The sequence below is a fragment of the Pectinophora gossypiella genome, chromosome 12 (genome assembly GCF_024362695.1).
Source record: "Pectinophora gossypiella chromosome 12, ilPecGoss1.1, whole genome shotgun sequence".
Lineage (NCBI taxonomy): Eukaryota > Metazoa > Arthropoda > Insecta > Lepidoptera > Gelechiidae > Pectinophora > Pectinophora gossypiella.
Genome location: NC_065415.1, coordinates 4243150 through 4256414, shown reverse-complemented (window position 1 = coordinate 4256414; position 13265 = coordinate 4243150). Strand labels below are relative to the sequence as shown.

The following is a 13265-nucleotide window of genomic DNA, read 5'->3' as shown; positions in this document are numbered from 1 at the left end:
TGATAACACAAACTGCAAAACTGACATTTCAGATATTTTTATTGTTAATTGATCCTGTTCATATTCAATACAAAGTTGCTGATGTATAACAAAGAAATGTTTCGTTACCAATTTCATGCACATTAATAAAGAAACTTTTGTTGACGCGTGCAATACAAACGTGGAGGTAGCTTATTACACGCATTCGTATCTTCAAAGCATGTGTGAGTAGTTTTATTGCGACTCATTAATATACCTACTTGGTCAACGGTTACTGCTTTGGTTGTGCTCAGACAATTTCAGCCGAAGTCATACTTATATAAGTAATTATGACATTTCATGATACTGATTTGAACAATTTCGGTTCTTCGATAACAAATCATCGTAAGTATGAATAAATGCATTAGGATAGTTATTTAACTGAGCGTGTCTTAGAGCACAATTTACAAAATTATAGTTTTTACTTCGAACTTATTTTAATTTTCCTGCGGCTGCAAAGTAGCTAAGAATAATGATACATAAAAGGTGCTCCCTCATCGGGAGTATTCGCCTGTAATGTAACATTTATGATTCGAGTTTGATTATTCATTTCATTAATGCCTCACTGAGTGACATTAAAAAATTTGTTTCTCCCCCCTCGCTGATCGATTCTATTGCGTTACATTACAGGCTCGTAAGGGAGCACCTTTATAGTCCGCTCAACGAACTTCATAAACACGCTGCTTATTTAAAAGGCAAAAATGAAATGAAATTATTAATAATAAACACGAACCCTGGAGTTGTTGTGGGATGTACTCTCATAGTGCACACATGGATAGTCATCGGTTGGCCTACCATCACCTTTACATATTTTTTTTTTTTGGAGAATACTGCGTTTTATTTAGTGTGAGCCGTGGTAGCCCATTTGGTAGAACGCTGATTATAAATGATTATCACGTGCTCAGCGGTGAAGGAAAACATCGTGAGGAAACCCACATTCCCGAGAAATGCATTTTCGGAGGTATGTGACCTAACCTGTATTGGGCTATTTTCCCTTTGTTGGAAGGTAAGACTTCTGTAAAAAACCGGTCAAATCTTCAGGTTAGGTAAACGGACCTGTGAAAAACAGATGATGGTGACTCTACATGTTAGCTTCCACGTCGAATTCGAGAAAGGAATGTCCGCCTTTCTGTGTCAACGTAAGTTACATGGACTTCTAACAAACGGACAATACTTAAACTGTTTATATTTATAACCCAGCCCATCATAGATAAAACGTAACGTAACGTAGAGCTGCCTGTAGGCTTTGACGATTTTTATAACATCACTGGCTTTTGCCTAATGTACCAATTTTTAGCTTCCTACTTTGAAAATTGGGAAAAGTTCCATATAAAAATCCACCCCCTCTTTGAAGGGGTTGGAGGCAGATTACAAAAAAAAATGATGCACGATTTTTTTGTTGGTCACAAATACGCCGCATACCAATTTTTAGCTTTCTACTTTGCGGAATGCTCCATACCAACTTCGTCCCTCCATTTGAGGAAAGTGGGAAGGTTAGAAAGAGATAAAAAGTAGGTACCCTATGTAACTCCCCATTCCTTCAACTATCTCCACTTAAAAAAACACGTCAATTCGTCGCTCCGTTTTGCCGTGAAAGATGGACAAACAAACAGACATACACACTTTGCCATTTATAACATTAGTATGGATTCTGGAGCTAGGGTCGAGACTGCAATTTCCATTCCTAACGATCATTTCACAGCTGAAGAAATTACGGCGGATAACTTGATTTGTCCGCTTTCTTTGATTAATTCCCTCTAGTCGACTTGATGAAGTTCCATCCAATCCTGTTTGAAATTTTTATGTTCTAACTCAGCGGATTCATCGTTACGTCTCTAATCCGTATTCAACTGGAGCGATTGTTTACTTTCTAACATAATAGGCAACAGCCTCCGTGGTATGGTGGTTAGAACATGTGTCTCTCGATCTGGAGGCCCCGGGTTCGATTTCCCGGAGAAAAAACAAAAATCACCTTGTGATCTCTAGTTTGGTTAGGACATTGCAGGCTGATCACCAGATTGACCAAAAGTGAGATCTGTGCGTCAGAGGGCACTTAAATCAGTCGTTCCCGACTACTATTTAATTGTCTTGGATCTTTGGCGTTTCAATTGTAACCCTCACACCAGGGTTGTTGAGATCGACCCCACAACATGAGAGAAGAACATAATGGGCAATGGGTTGATCAATTATCACTATACGATTCATAGCGATAACAAAAGAACAGGATTTTAAAGAATTAAAAAGATTGACTTTTGTAAAGAAAGTGAACTAAAATCGATCTTATTTCTGTAAAGGGGTGTTAAAAGGGCCACATCGAAGCAATTCATTGAAAAAACAAATTTGCTTTATGACATTTGTTCACTTACTTTTTTAAGTGTGCAGTGCAATTTTAACATTAAGTAATTGGCTCCGCCATTTTGACGCTAATGTCGTGCAGTGGCACCTGACCCGCTGGAATTTGATGTATTTTCAGATCTACCTATCTTGTTCTTCTATTTGGGTTGTGAGATTATTGATCAACCTCAGCAACTCTGGCTTTAGGGTTTTTATTAAGGCCATAGGCAACTGACATGGCTCATGTAGTCGAGACCAACGGCTTGACATATCCGAAGCACGAAATACTGACCATCACATGATTTCGGTCTGCAATGCCCTTACTAAGCTAGAGACAAAGCGATTTTTTGTTAAATTGGCCCTCACCGGGAATGAAACCCTGGACTTTCGACTCCTTCGCCAGTAGACGAACGAGATCTACACCTATTAAATAAGTCCTTACATGGATAATGATAAATCATATTAATATATAGATATAGGTACTATTATGTTGTTTTTCGATATGATTTACAAGATATTGTATCCGCAAATGTCAAACTGCAATATTGCTTTTTTTATGAATTGCTTCGATGTAGCCTTTTTAACCCCACTGTACAGCCTATTACTAGTATATAAACCAAATTATCCTTCGCTTAGTTCGTCATATTTCCGAACTAAGTAGTTTTGTAATCACTTTGAGTCGCGCCATCAATCAAATATATTGAACCACGCCTGGTAATCCTAATGACAGTTTGATTGTTGGATCTTACTGCGAAGATATTACATTCCGAAATTGTGATTGAGGTATAGAATGTGGTTTAGGAGACGGCAATACATGAGATCACGCCAATTTCCCATAGCGGTACGTACAGACTTGGTGGAAGATGGCTCGCGTACCTGTGTTTCTCCTTGTACTGGAAGGCGCACAATGGTGTTTTACCTGAAGGTAATCCAGCTGCTCCCCCAAATGATTTCTTCTATTGTGTGGGTTGTAAGAGAAAGTCCAAAGTAGCACGGATCATCTTACCTCTGGAAACATCGGTGATCAGCATGTAATGTCCTAACCAAACTATGAATCACAAAGTCAACAACATCTCTCTAGCATTATCCCGTTTTTCACAGGGCCCGTTTTACCCAACCTAAAGACTTGACAGGTCCGGTTTTTTACAGAAGCGACTGCCTGTCTTACCTTCCAACCCGCGAAGGGAAAACTAGAACAATATAGGTTAAGTCATATACCACCGAAAATGCATTTCTCGGGAATGAGGGTTTCCTCACGATGTTTTCCTTCACCGCTGAGCAAGTGAAAATCATTTATGATCCAAACATGAACTAGAAAACGAATTTGACAATAGCCTACCATTCTACTACTGGCTTACGGAGGTCGTTAATACACTGAAGGACAATGAAAACAAACAAGCACAACAGACGGCACTGAAAGAAAAAAATCGTGCATACTAAAATCTCGTTCTTACTGTGTACGTATAAGTGCGAGCGGAATACAGTCCTGAAGTAAGATCCAGAGAGGGTGAGGTCACCGTTCAAAATGAATTGGACGGGGGAGAGAGTTACCGTTCTATACGTAGTATCATTCATTATTCTGTGGCGAACCACAGACTTAGCCAATAAAAGTTTACCATCTCCCATAGATTTCAATTCACCGTCACATTTATTCGAGTCTCCCTTTAACCCTTAACGTTTATTTGAATTTCCCTTTGAGCCCCAACGTATTCCACACCCGTTTATCTTGCAAGGGAGGGCTATTAATTCTTAGATAGCATAATACATCGCATCTAAGATTCAAGCTCAGTAGGTAGCACGCTGACAACATAATTAAAGCACATAATAACGGGTTCTTACCGCGTTTAAATGGGGATATGAGACTCCCGACATTTCGACACTGTTGCAAGTGCCATGATCACGGGATGACTGATGAGATTGGAGTGGAGTGTTGGTGGCACTTGCAACAGTGTCGAAATATCGGGAGTCTCATATCCCCATTTAAACGCGGTAAGAACCCGTTATTATGTGCTTTAATTATGATAATAACCGCGTAAACTTAAAACAACGCTGACAACATATCCTGAGAATTTAATTTAACTGGTATAATCCAAACCAGAGTAATGCCCCTTGCGCTTCGCTTTGCTCGTCGTCGCGGGAGCACTCCCGTGCCCCAGATCGTCACAGGTTAGAAAACAAAACATCAACATGATGGATCACATAAGTAGTGAAATATTTTATCATCAAAAATACAGTACCTATCACGAGTGCAGATTTGCCTTCTTGGTTTCAATAAATTCACCGTAGAATACGAATTCACTACAAAAGCCTATGACGTCAGTCGGTGTTTATTTCAGGGTTAGACAAAACGAATGGAGGTGCGGCGATAAACATTTGAAATGCTAAGCAATGCCCGCTGGTTGTCACCGGTATTTCTGAGCGAGGGTCAACATTCGGAATTCACGGTAGGTATGTATAGAGGGTTGGTATTTATACGATACAGTTCGCAAAATTCATAATTATTTTTCAGTTTTTTTTTTTAATTATGTTCAATTCTATACTTTTGCGATGGAAAATTCCACTTGATCTATCCGTATCCGTTACGATACTGAGAGGGACTCACTTACACCCCTTACAAGAACATACAGGTAGCCATAAAAGTAGATCTGCGTGTTGCCATGACCATGATTCTGAGTTGATATCAAGTGGAATTTCCTGACGGAAAATTCGTGAAAATTCCACTTGATATCATCTCAGAATCATGTTCTGAACTATCCCTCAAAGTTTTCGTTACGATACCTATGACTTAAACGTTTGACTCTGTATAATAATTATTCTTCAACAATAAGATGCTTCTAGCTAAAAATTTCACAAGCAGTTCACTACGAGTCATCACACAAGTCACCAAGTTATTTATCATGAATAAGGCTCACGAGCCGGGGCTCCCGGGTTAAAATCCCGTTGGAGATACATCACAAAAATCACTTTGTGATTCCTAGTTTGGTTATAGGACATTAAGCTGATCAATTGATAGTCCGATAGAAAGATGATCCGTGCTTGGAAAGGCACGTTAAGCCGTTGGTCCCGGTTACTACTTACTCATGTAAGTTAGTAGTCGTATCGGGGCCTTTGGCAGCTCATTAGTAACCCTGACACCAGGGTTGATGGGGTTGGTTATCCGCTTCACAACCCACATGATAGCAGAAGAAGAAGACCCTTTTCCATATTTTATCACCGTTGTAACCTTCGCTGGACTTCCTCGGATATTTCAAGCCTAAAATTCGCTAAATCGGTTCAGCCGATTTCGAGTTTTAGGGAGACTAACGAACAGCAATTCATTTTTTCATCTAGATTTTAAATAGGCACTTCAAAGACAAAGGGGAAGTTAGCTAAAAGCTAATTAATCTTCATAGTGGAGTTAATAAAACCGGAGCTTCCTAACTAACTTCTTATTTGCCAGGAACAAGTCCGATTTTGATGGGATTTTTCTTTTGTACGGGTAGTTTTAGGTAGGTAGCAAGGTAAGTGAACCCTGTGAAAAACGGCATAAAACACTAGGGAGATAGATAGTTTAACCTTATATAAAGGTTTATTGTTAGATATGCGAACAACCTTTTGATCACCTACCTTGAAAAGGATCTAATTTTATTTTTAAATAAAGATTCATAATTTAGGGCTTTCAGTGAAACATGGACCTTTTTCTAAAAATAGTTCTTTTGACCGACGAGGCTGATGGAAAGTAGCGACGCGGTTGGCAAGCCACGAGAATGGAATGGCCTAGGTATTTTACTTATTATGTAAAATAACAACCACAAATATAACAATGTTTTATAGAATTCTTTCGTGCGGGTGAGGTGGATTACCAACCCCATAAACCCTGGTGTCAGTGTTACTACTGAGCCGTCATAGGCCCCTGACATAACTCATGTAACGACTACTGAAGTCCTTGAATAGGCTCCGGACACAGGTTGGCCGCTGCAAGGATAATATCTGCAGGTGGGGATACCTGGTTAATGGTCGTGATGCGAGTGTGGCGTATCACCACAAACTATGGCTCACCTTTTATGATGTCCTTAATACCCTAATACCTGCACTATTAAAGACCTTCACGAAGCCACTGACAATGCCGTAAGCGTGGCCAATTATTGGTCAGAAAAAATGTAACATCGATCGCCATCGACTCGCAAAGAAGAAGAAGAAGAACGACTACTTACTTACATCAGTAAGTAGTAACCGGGACCAACGGCTTAACGTGCCTTCCGAAGCACTGATCATCTTACTTTCGGACAATCAGATGTTTTATGGTATAGCAGTGATTCGACATGAGTAGGTATAATCACACCGATATGAACTCATCCTCGTTAAGCACAGTTTTCACCCAATGCCTATTTGTATTATTATTCTTTATTCTACGCCTGTAGTCTTCTTGGAAACTAATACAGATTATAACATAAACATTTTCAGCGATTCTCAAGTTTAATTCGAATAAGCAGAGGACAAACTTTCTCTCATTCTCATCTCTTATCCCATATACAGTCATGAGCAATATTATAATGTACCCACTTTAGGACTCTGTCGCACGAACATATTTGACATTTAGTGAGACTTACAGTTCAATTTGTCAAAAAAGTTAATGTGACATGGTACCAAAGTGTATACATAATATTAATGCTCGTGACCGTACTGATTAGCAGAAATCCGTTTAATAATTAAAAAAGAATTATAAATGTTGTTTCTGCATCCCTTGTCACAAATATTATTTATTACACACGATATAAAAAACAATTAAACATATACAATGAAGATCATAATATAATCCGCCCGCATATAACAGCAATTTCTTCCAACCGACTAGTAGTGGAAGGTAATAGTAAAATTATGTAAGTAATTGTTACTGTTGGCACACATTAAGGTCTTGGTACTGTGATTCGTCAGATATCATTTGGGCCGTCTTTTCGCAGATGAATGCGAATTTGACGTCACACCAGATATCATCCAATAGTGCTGTCCGGAATATGGCACCACAGAAGGTCTCGAACTGAACAGGTTTATTGGCAGGATGGCCAGAGTGATCAGGTTGTCCACCAGACCACTTATCGTACCCAGCTGCCTTCAACGACTGTCCTGAAAAGGTTATTAAAGGGATTAGACGGTTCCGCAAACTATAGCCACTAGCATAGAATAAGGAATAATACTACGCCACTAGGGAGTTACGCCCTCAGCACTAAATTAGACGAGTCACCTGTTAACTCACATCGGCGTGTGAAGCGGTCGCACCAAGACTTTCTTTATGAACGTCTACCTTTTTACTCCATTTTCATTAGAACATTTGTTAAAATCCATACACACACACACACACAATGGCTCCGTGGTTCAGTGGTTGAGCGTTGGGCTCACGATCCGGAGGTCCCGGGCTCGAATCCCGGTGGGGACATATCACAAAAATCACTTTGTGATCCCTTGTTTGGTTAGGACACTACAGGCTAATCACATGATTGTCCGAAAGGAAGATGATCCGTGCTTCGGAAGGCACGTTAAGCCGTTGGTTCCAGTCACTCTTTACTGATGTAAGTATGTAGTCGTTACATGGACCATGTCAGGGGCCTTTGGCGGCTCAATAATAACTGACACCACGGTTGATGAGGTTGGTAATTCACCTCACAACCCACACGATAAGAAGAAGAAGATTAGGACATTCTTATGAGCAAAACCCGTCATATCATGACGATAAAGCTTATGATGTTTATTATGATAAGGCTTAAGCACAGACGTCTGTGCGTAAGCGTCATGATGATGATGAAATTTAAAAAAACTGATTTCAATTTAATAAAGCAAATAAACCTACCGTTTATAGTCAACCATCCGCCTTTTTTGCCCCAGTCCAGGAATCCGATCATGGCGGAATCTTTGAATTGCGAGTCGATTTCTGATTGAGGGTGCTTCGCAAACAAGTCGTGTAACACTTTAGCTTCCTCTTGGCTATTAATGACTGTCAATTGTGCGCCTTCCCCTGCGCAAATACCGGCTGCTTCATGCCAGGTCCTGCCTTCTTTATGGAACTTGTAACAGCTGCCAGTTGCACTTTCGAACCCATACCCTGAAGGAAAATATGCAATATTGGTGAAGCAAAGGTAAAGCCAGGCGCGCACTACGAGTTTTTCGCCGCGCGGCGGAAAAAGCAGCCGTCAAGTGCGCGCAATACAATTTAAAATGTTTGGTACAGTTTTACAGTGCGACACTATGCCGCTGCTGTTTTCTGCCGCGCGGCGAAAAACTCGTAGTGAGCGCCTGGCCTAAGGCAATGTTTAAGATCAATCTCTAGAATCTTGTTCATGAATTACACTAGCTGATAAGATTTACATTGTAAATGTACAAGTTTATTTTGTATTCACTCCCATTTTTAGGATAAATGTGACAGATCCCTTTGAAGGTATCTTAATCAAAAGTACATTTCCCAAGAAACCATAATGTGATTCTTAACAATTTTTACAAATACAAAATATACTTTATTGCACCAAAATAAAATGAAATATTTACAAAAGACTCTTAACTAGATACGTGGCAATTTTTTGTTGTCGTTTATAGAATTTTGTTGTTTTGTGGTGCGTTTGTGTAGGTGTTAATGGAAAATAATATAAGCAAAGACAAAAACATCTATGACTAACGTACCTTTGTCTGAAGTTCCACATAGACTGTTGTAAGGGATGTTCTCGTATTTCTTATAGCAAAAGTAGGGGTGTGCGTTACTCCTGTTGGTCATATCGATAGAACCATCAGGCAGCAACATGTAGCTGTCACCGATCTCTTCAGTGCATTTTCCCCGTTTCACATGCCACTTTGAAGGGATCTTAGTTAGTGGTACTCCTGAAAAAAAGTACACCTTCAATTAATGTTTTGTTTTTGATAATGAAACTTGTTGTTAGTTAGAAAGTAAGTCAAGAAAAACTGTGCTAGTGTATAAAATAATTACTGAGAATTTTCACCCCTACTTATTATACGGGTGTGTAGAGGCGGTCTAAGCAAAATATTTTGGTGGTGCTAGACCTCACAGTGGCGCCGCTCAAAATACAGTCTTTTTCGATTAGTTTACGGCCACTGAAAAATACCTACTTAATTAAATCTTTTAAAAATGTCGTTTACGGCCATTAAATGTATGAGTTGTATGTGCCCGCTAAAAGGTCTAGTACGGTCACGAGCATTAATATGTATACACTTTGGTACCATGTCACATTAACTTTTTTGACAAATTGAACTGTAAGTCTCACTAAATGTCAAATATGTTAGTGCGACAGAGTCCCAAAGTGGGTACATTATATTGCTCATGACTGACAAGGTTGTACACAATTATGGCGATACTCACACGACGCACCTACATGGCAGGCACGTCATCATTACCAGCCCATGCCCTATCGATGGATAGGGAGATCGGCCCTTAAACCATCACGCGGGCCCAGTGCGGATTGGTGGTTATTAACGACTGCTAGTGCAGCCGGGGCCAACGGCTTAACGTGCCTTCCGAAGCACGGAGGAGCTCGAGATGAAAACTCCTTTTTTTGTGGTCACCCATCCTATGACCGGCCTTTGCGAAAGTTGCATAACTTCAACAATCGCAGGTACATGGACAGCAGGCAGGCAGGTGCATCGTGTGAGAATTGCCTATACTTCTGACGATAAAGACATACATACCTGAAATGGAATAGAAGTAACCCTCAGAGTACGTGTCATGAAACCCGGTGAACACACCGCAGTGGACATTATTCCTGTTAATCATCACAGTCATCGTTTCCAACATCTCAGCGTCTTCAGGAGATGCTAGTTCTGCACCTAGAAGAATAAATACAAGGTGTTAGTGTCATCATCACTAAAACTGGGATGGTTCAGACCCTGTTTCTTTTGCGACGGAAAATCACTTGATATCAACTTAGAATCATGGTCTGAATCATCCCCCTCACACTCCTAATTAATCTTTAATCTAAATTACTATAAAATATATTTACTTTATTTTGAGTTTTGTTTATTTGTTTGAGTTTTATTTAATTTTGTTTTTCTTTCATATTTTTGTTCTGTAACTGTTTTGTTTATGGTGTAAATAAAGTTTTATTTTGAAATAAAATAATATAATACAACAAAACAAGGTATGCTCAAAAGTAGCACATTTCAAGGTTAGCCGCGCCAGCCTCACCCTCCGTTGCCATTTGAAATTTCAATACATCATCAATTTATACTTACGTTATTTAATTGTTAGAGGGACATATTTAAATATTAATATATATTATAATATATATTTCTTGAAAAGAGAGAGCCTAAGATCGGGGGAATGGAAGAAAGGGAGAGAGATATTTGCCCTGCAGTGGAATAGCGTAAACTATAAATTTCAATAATAATATAATGTAAGGCTTCGGCCCTATGCACTCATTCCAAAAATCCGGGACTCCATAGTCCCGAGATATGGAAATGTAATACCAAGCATACGTAAGAATTATGAACTAACCTTCACTTTGACACCTCATTCGCGCTGTCTCCCAGTTTGCCGGTATACGATGGAGTTTCAACCAGCCATTGATTCCGTCGAAGTATTTGTAGCCCGTCCGCCATTCTTTCGAGCCGGTTACAACTGTAGTGTAAAATAATATCCCACAATTATAAGGCTAATACACAACTACAAACAAAAATACAAGGAAAATAACCCTAATCAGGGTTTCACGAACTCCGTAGTTGCTACTAAGAATCGTCTCCTTATAGCGAAGACCACGGAATAGAAGAAGAGGTTGAAAAGATCCTAACCTGATTTTGTATGAGAACCCCTGTCACCGATTCAACCCCACTCCGTTTTACTACTTACTACTCCTGCAAACATCTACGATAGCTCTACTGCTTCTCAAATTCCATTGCTACTTTACCTTTATCCTTTATGTGATAGGCTGCAATGTTATCATTTCGTAAGTTACTGCTTACAAAAGGACTTTTTGGATAAATAGCCGATTATACTAAGGTTTTTAGCTTTTCTGTGATAAGGAGAGATCTCCTTGCATGATAGTCGATATTTAATTTTTGCCCCGCAGGTTATTTTACCAACTAAAAAAAGGGATGAGTGGGTTGCAAAGTTGGAGTAGTCGCGCCCACTTAGCCTTTTCTTCTATTTCCGGCCAAGTAGTTAAAAAAACCTTTCTTCAATTCCATGGTGAAAACCACAAAAGCGCCTCTTTGTAAAATAACACTCGGACATGAAAATGAACGAAATGAAATCGAGGTTTTATTGAAATAATCACATCAGAATGTGACTTTTCCATATTATGACACTTACGTGGTGTGTTTACTATAGGACTATACATATATCACTCTTATAATAAATAATACTAGACTTTATAATCCCTGGATATGGATGTTCGAATCCTCACATAAAATAATGTGGCAACACTAGATTTCAGTTTTTAATTCGACCACAAGATGGCCATTCTATCAATTTTTACTTCAACCTCTTTACTTACTCACTCAACATGTAACTATAATATTATTAAATACAGTCCAAATTTAACTTTTATGTGCAATTTTATTTAAATTAACTCCAGCTCCGCACAATGGAAATAAATTATAATAATAATTACCCATTTATTTCAGGCTATAAAGGCCCGAACAATAAACAGGTTAACTTAAGTACCTATACATTAAATAAACTAGCTAGCGGCCAGCGACTTCGTCCGCGTCATGATTTTAACTTTAAAAATGACAAAGTTTCATACATACTTTAAACCCCTTGGGGGTTGAATTTCGCAAAGTCCCGTCCTAATGAGAACCGACGTCCTAAAAGGAACTTCCATGCAAAATTTGAAACTAGGAAAATTTGTATTTTATGAAATTTCTTGGATTTATCAGTGAGTTCGCTTTAATAGATGATCAACTAAAAAATAGTTTCTGCATGTCGGTTCAGAGTAGGTCGTACTAAATCTTTTTAAGGGCATCCCCAATTTGGATAATATACGTCCTTCTAGGTCTTTCTCTGCCAGTCCTACCATAACATTCAAAGAAATTTACTTACTTGTAAGACAAAGCAAAATCGCACTGTATTTTAACATTTTAGTAATAATAACTATTTAATTACCACAATTTATCAACACATTCAGTTAAGGAAAATATATCGTTAATTCTTTCTTATAGACTGGCACGTCAAGCAATCGAGTACGCCTTATAAACTGGATTTTATCATATTATGTGGTTGTTTTCTATATGTAAATGTTCATACGTATGTTGGTATATAGTCTGTCATTACGATCATTCACAGGTTCACCTCAAAACTCAGTAACTTAAAAATCAAAACTTTTTTGGATTTAAAATACTGTACGGTAAGAACAATTGATGCAGATTTTTTATACAACTTGACCCCTGTCATGGGGGTCATGGCCCTGGTTGACAGGTTGGATCATGGATGGCCAGTGCAATATTATCTACGGAGATGGGTTATCTGCAACCCGGTGACAACCCCCCCCCCCCCCCCTCTAACATAAAAGCTGGATATCCCTCTGTATAGGTCACTAGGGTCCATTAATTATTTCAAATTATTATTATAATCACTTAATGTTTTAAGGTTTCAATAACGATACTTACATAAATCGAAAGAATTTCGCAAGGACAGGAGGGCTGCGGATTCAAATTCCATCCGAGTATTTTTTTTTTCGATTTAATTTTCTCTTTGTGAGTTTCGCTAAGCACGAGTATGAGTGCTATAAAAACAAAATAATAAGTCACGCCGAAAAAAATCCACTTAAAATGGATATGTACTGGATATTATAAAGATTTAAGATACACACTTTGCCTCGAGTGTCGCTTCTCAATAGTTACCTATAGTTATGAGGATATTAACATCTGACAGGTTAGTCCCTCACGAAACAAGTTAACGCATCAACATGAAAAAAGTAGTTCTGGTTTTCTAATGAACT

The 13265-nt window shown here is 38.8% G+C and overlaps 1 protein-coding gene across 1 annotated transcript; it reads right to left on the bottom strand.

Annotated features, from left to right (window-relative positions):
- Positions 1-7058: 7058 nt before the first annotated feature.
- Positions 7059-12508, bottom strand: LOC126371507 (secretory phospholipase A2 receptor-like). Its single transcript, XM_050016822.1, has 6 exons — positions 12368-12508; positions 10823-10945; positions 10018-10155; positions 9001-9195; positions 8177-8428; positions 7059-7455 (listed from the first exon to the last, which is right to left on the bottom strand). Exons 1-6 carry the CDS (start codon positions 12402-12404, stop codon positions 7223-7225), a joined length of 978 nt encoding a protein of 325 aa, XP_049872779.1. The 5' UTR covers positions 12405-12508; the 3' UTR covers positions 7059-7222.
- Positions 12509-13265: the final 757 nt, after the last annotated feature.

Bases quoted from the DNA above. Each gene is read 5' to 3' on its own strand.
- LOC126371507 (XM_050016822.1), bottom strand. From the start codon at position 12,404: ATGTTAAAATACAGTGCGATTTTGCTTTGTCTTACAA. The intron at 10,946-12,367 runs GTAAGTAAATTT...TTTACACTACAG, and splicing joins GATTTTGCTTTGTCTTACAA to TTGTAACCGGCTCGAAAGAA. The intron at 7,456-8,176 runs GTAGGTTTATTT...TAACCTTTTCAG, and splicing joins CGGATGGTTGACTATAAACG to GACAGTCGTTGAAGGCAGCT.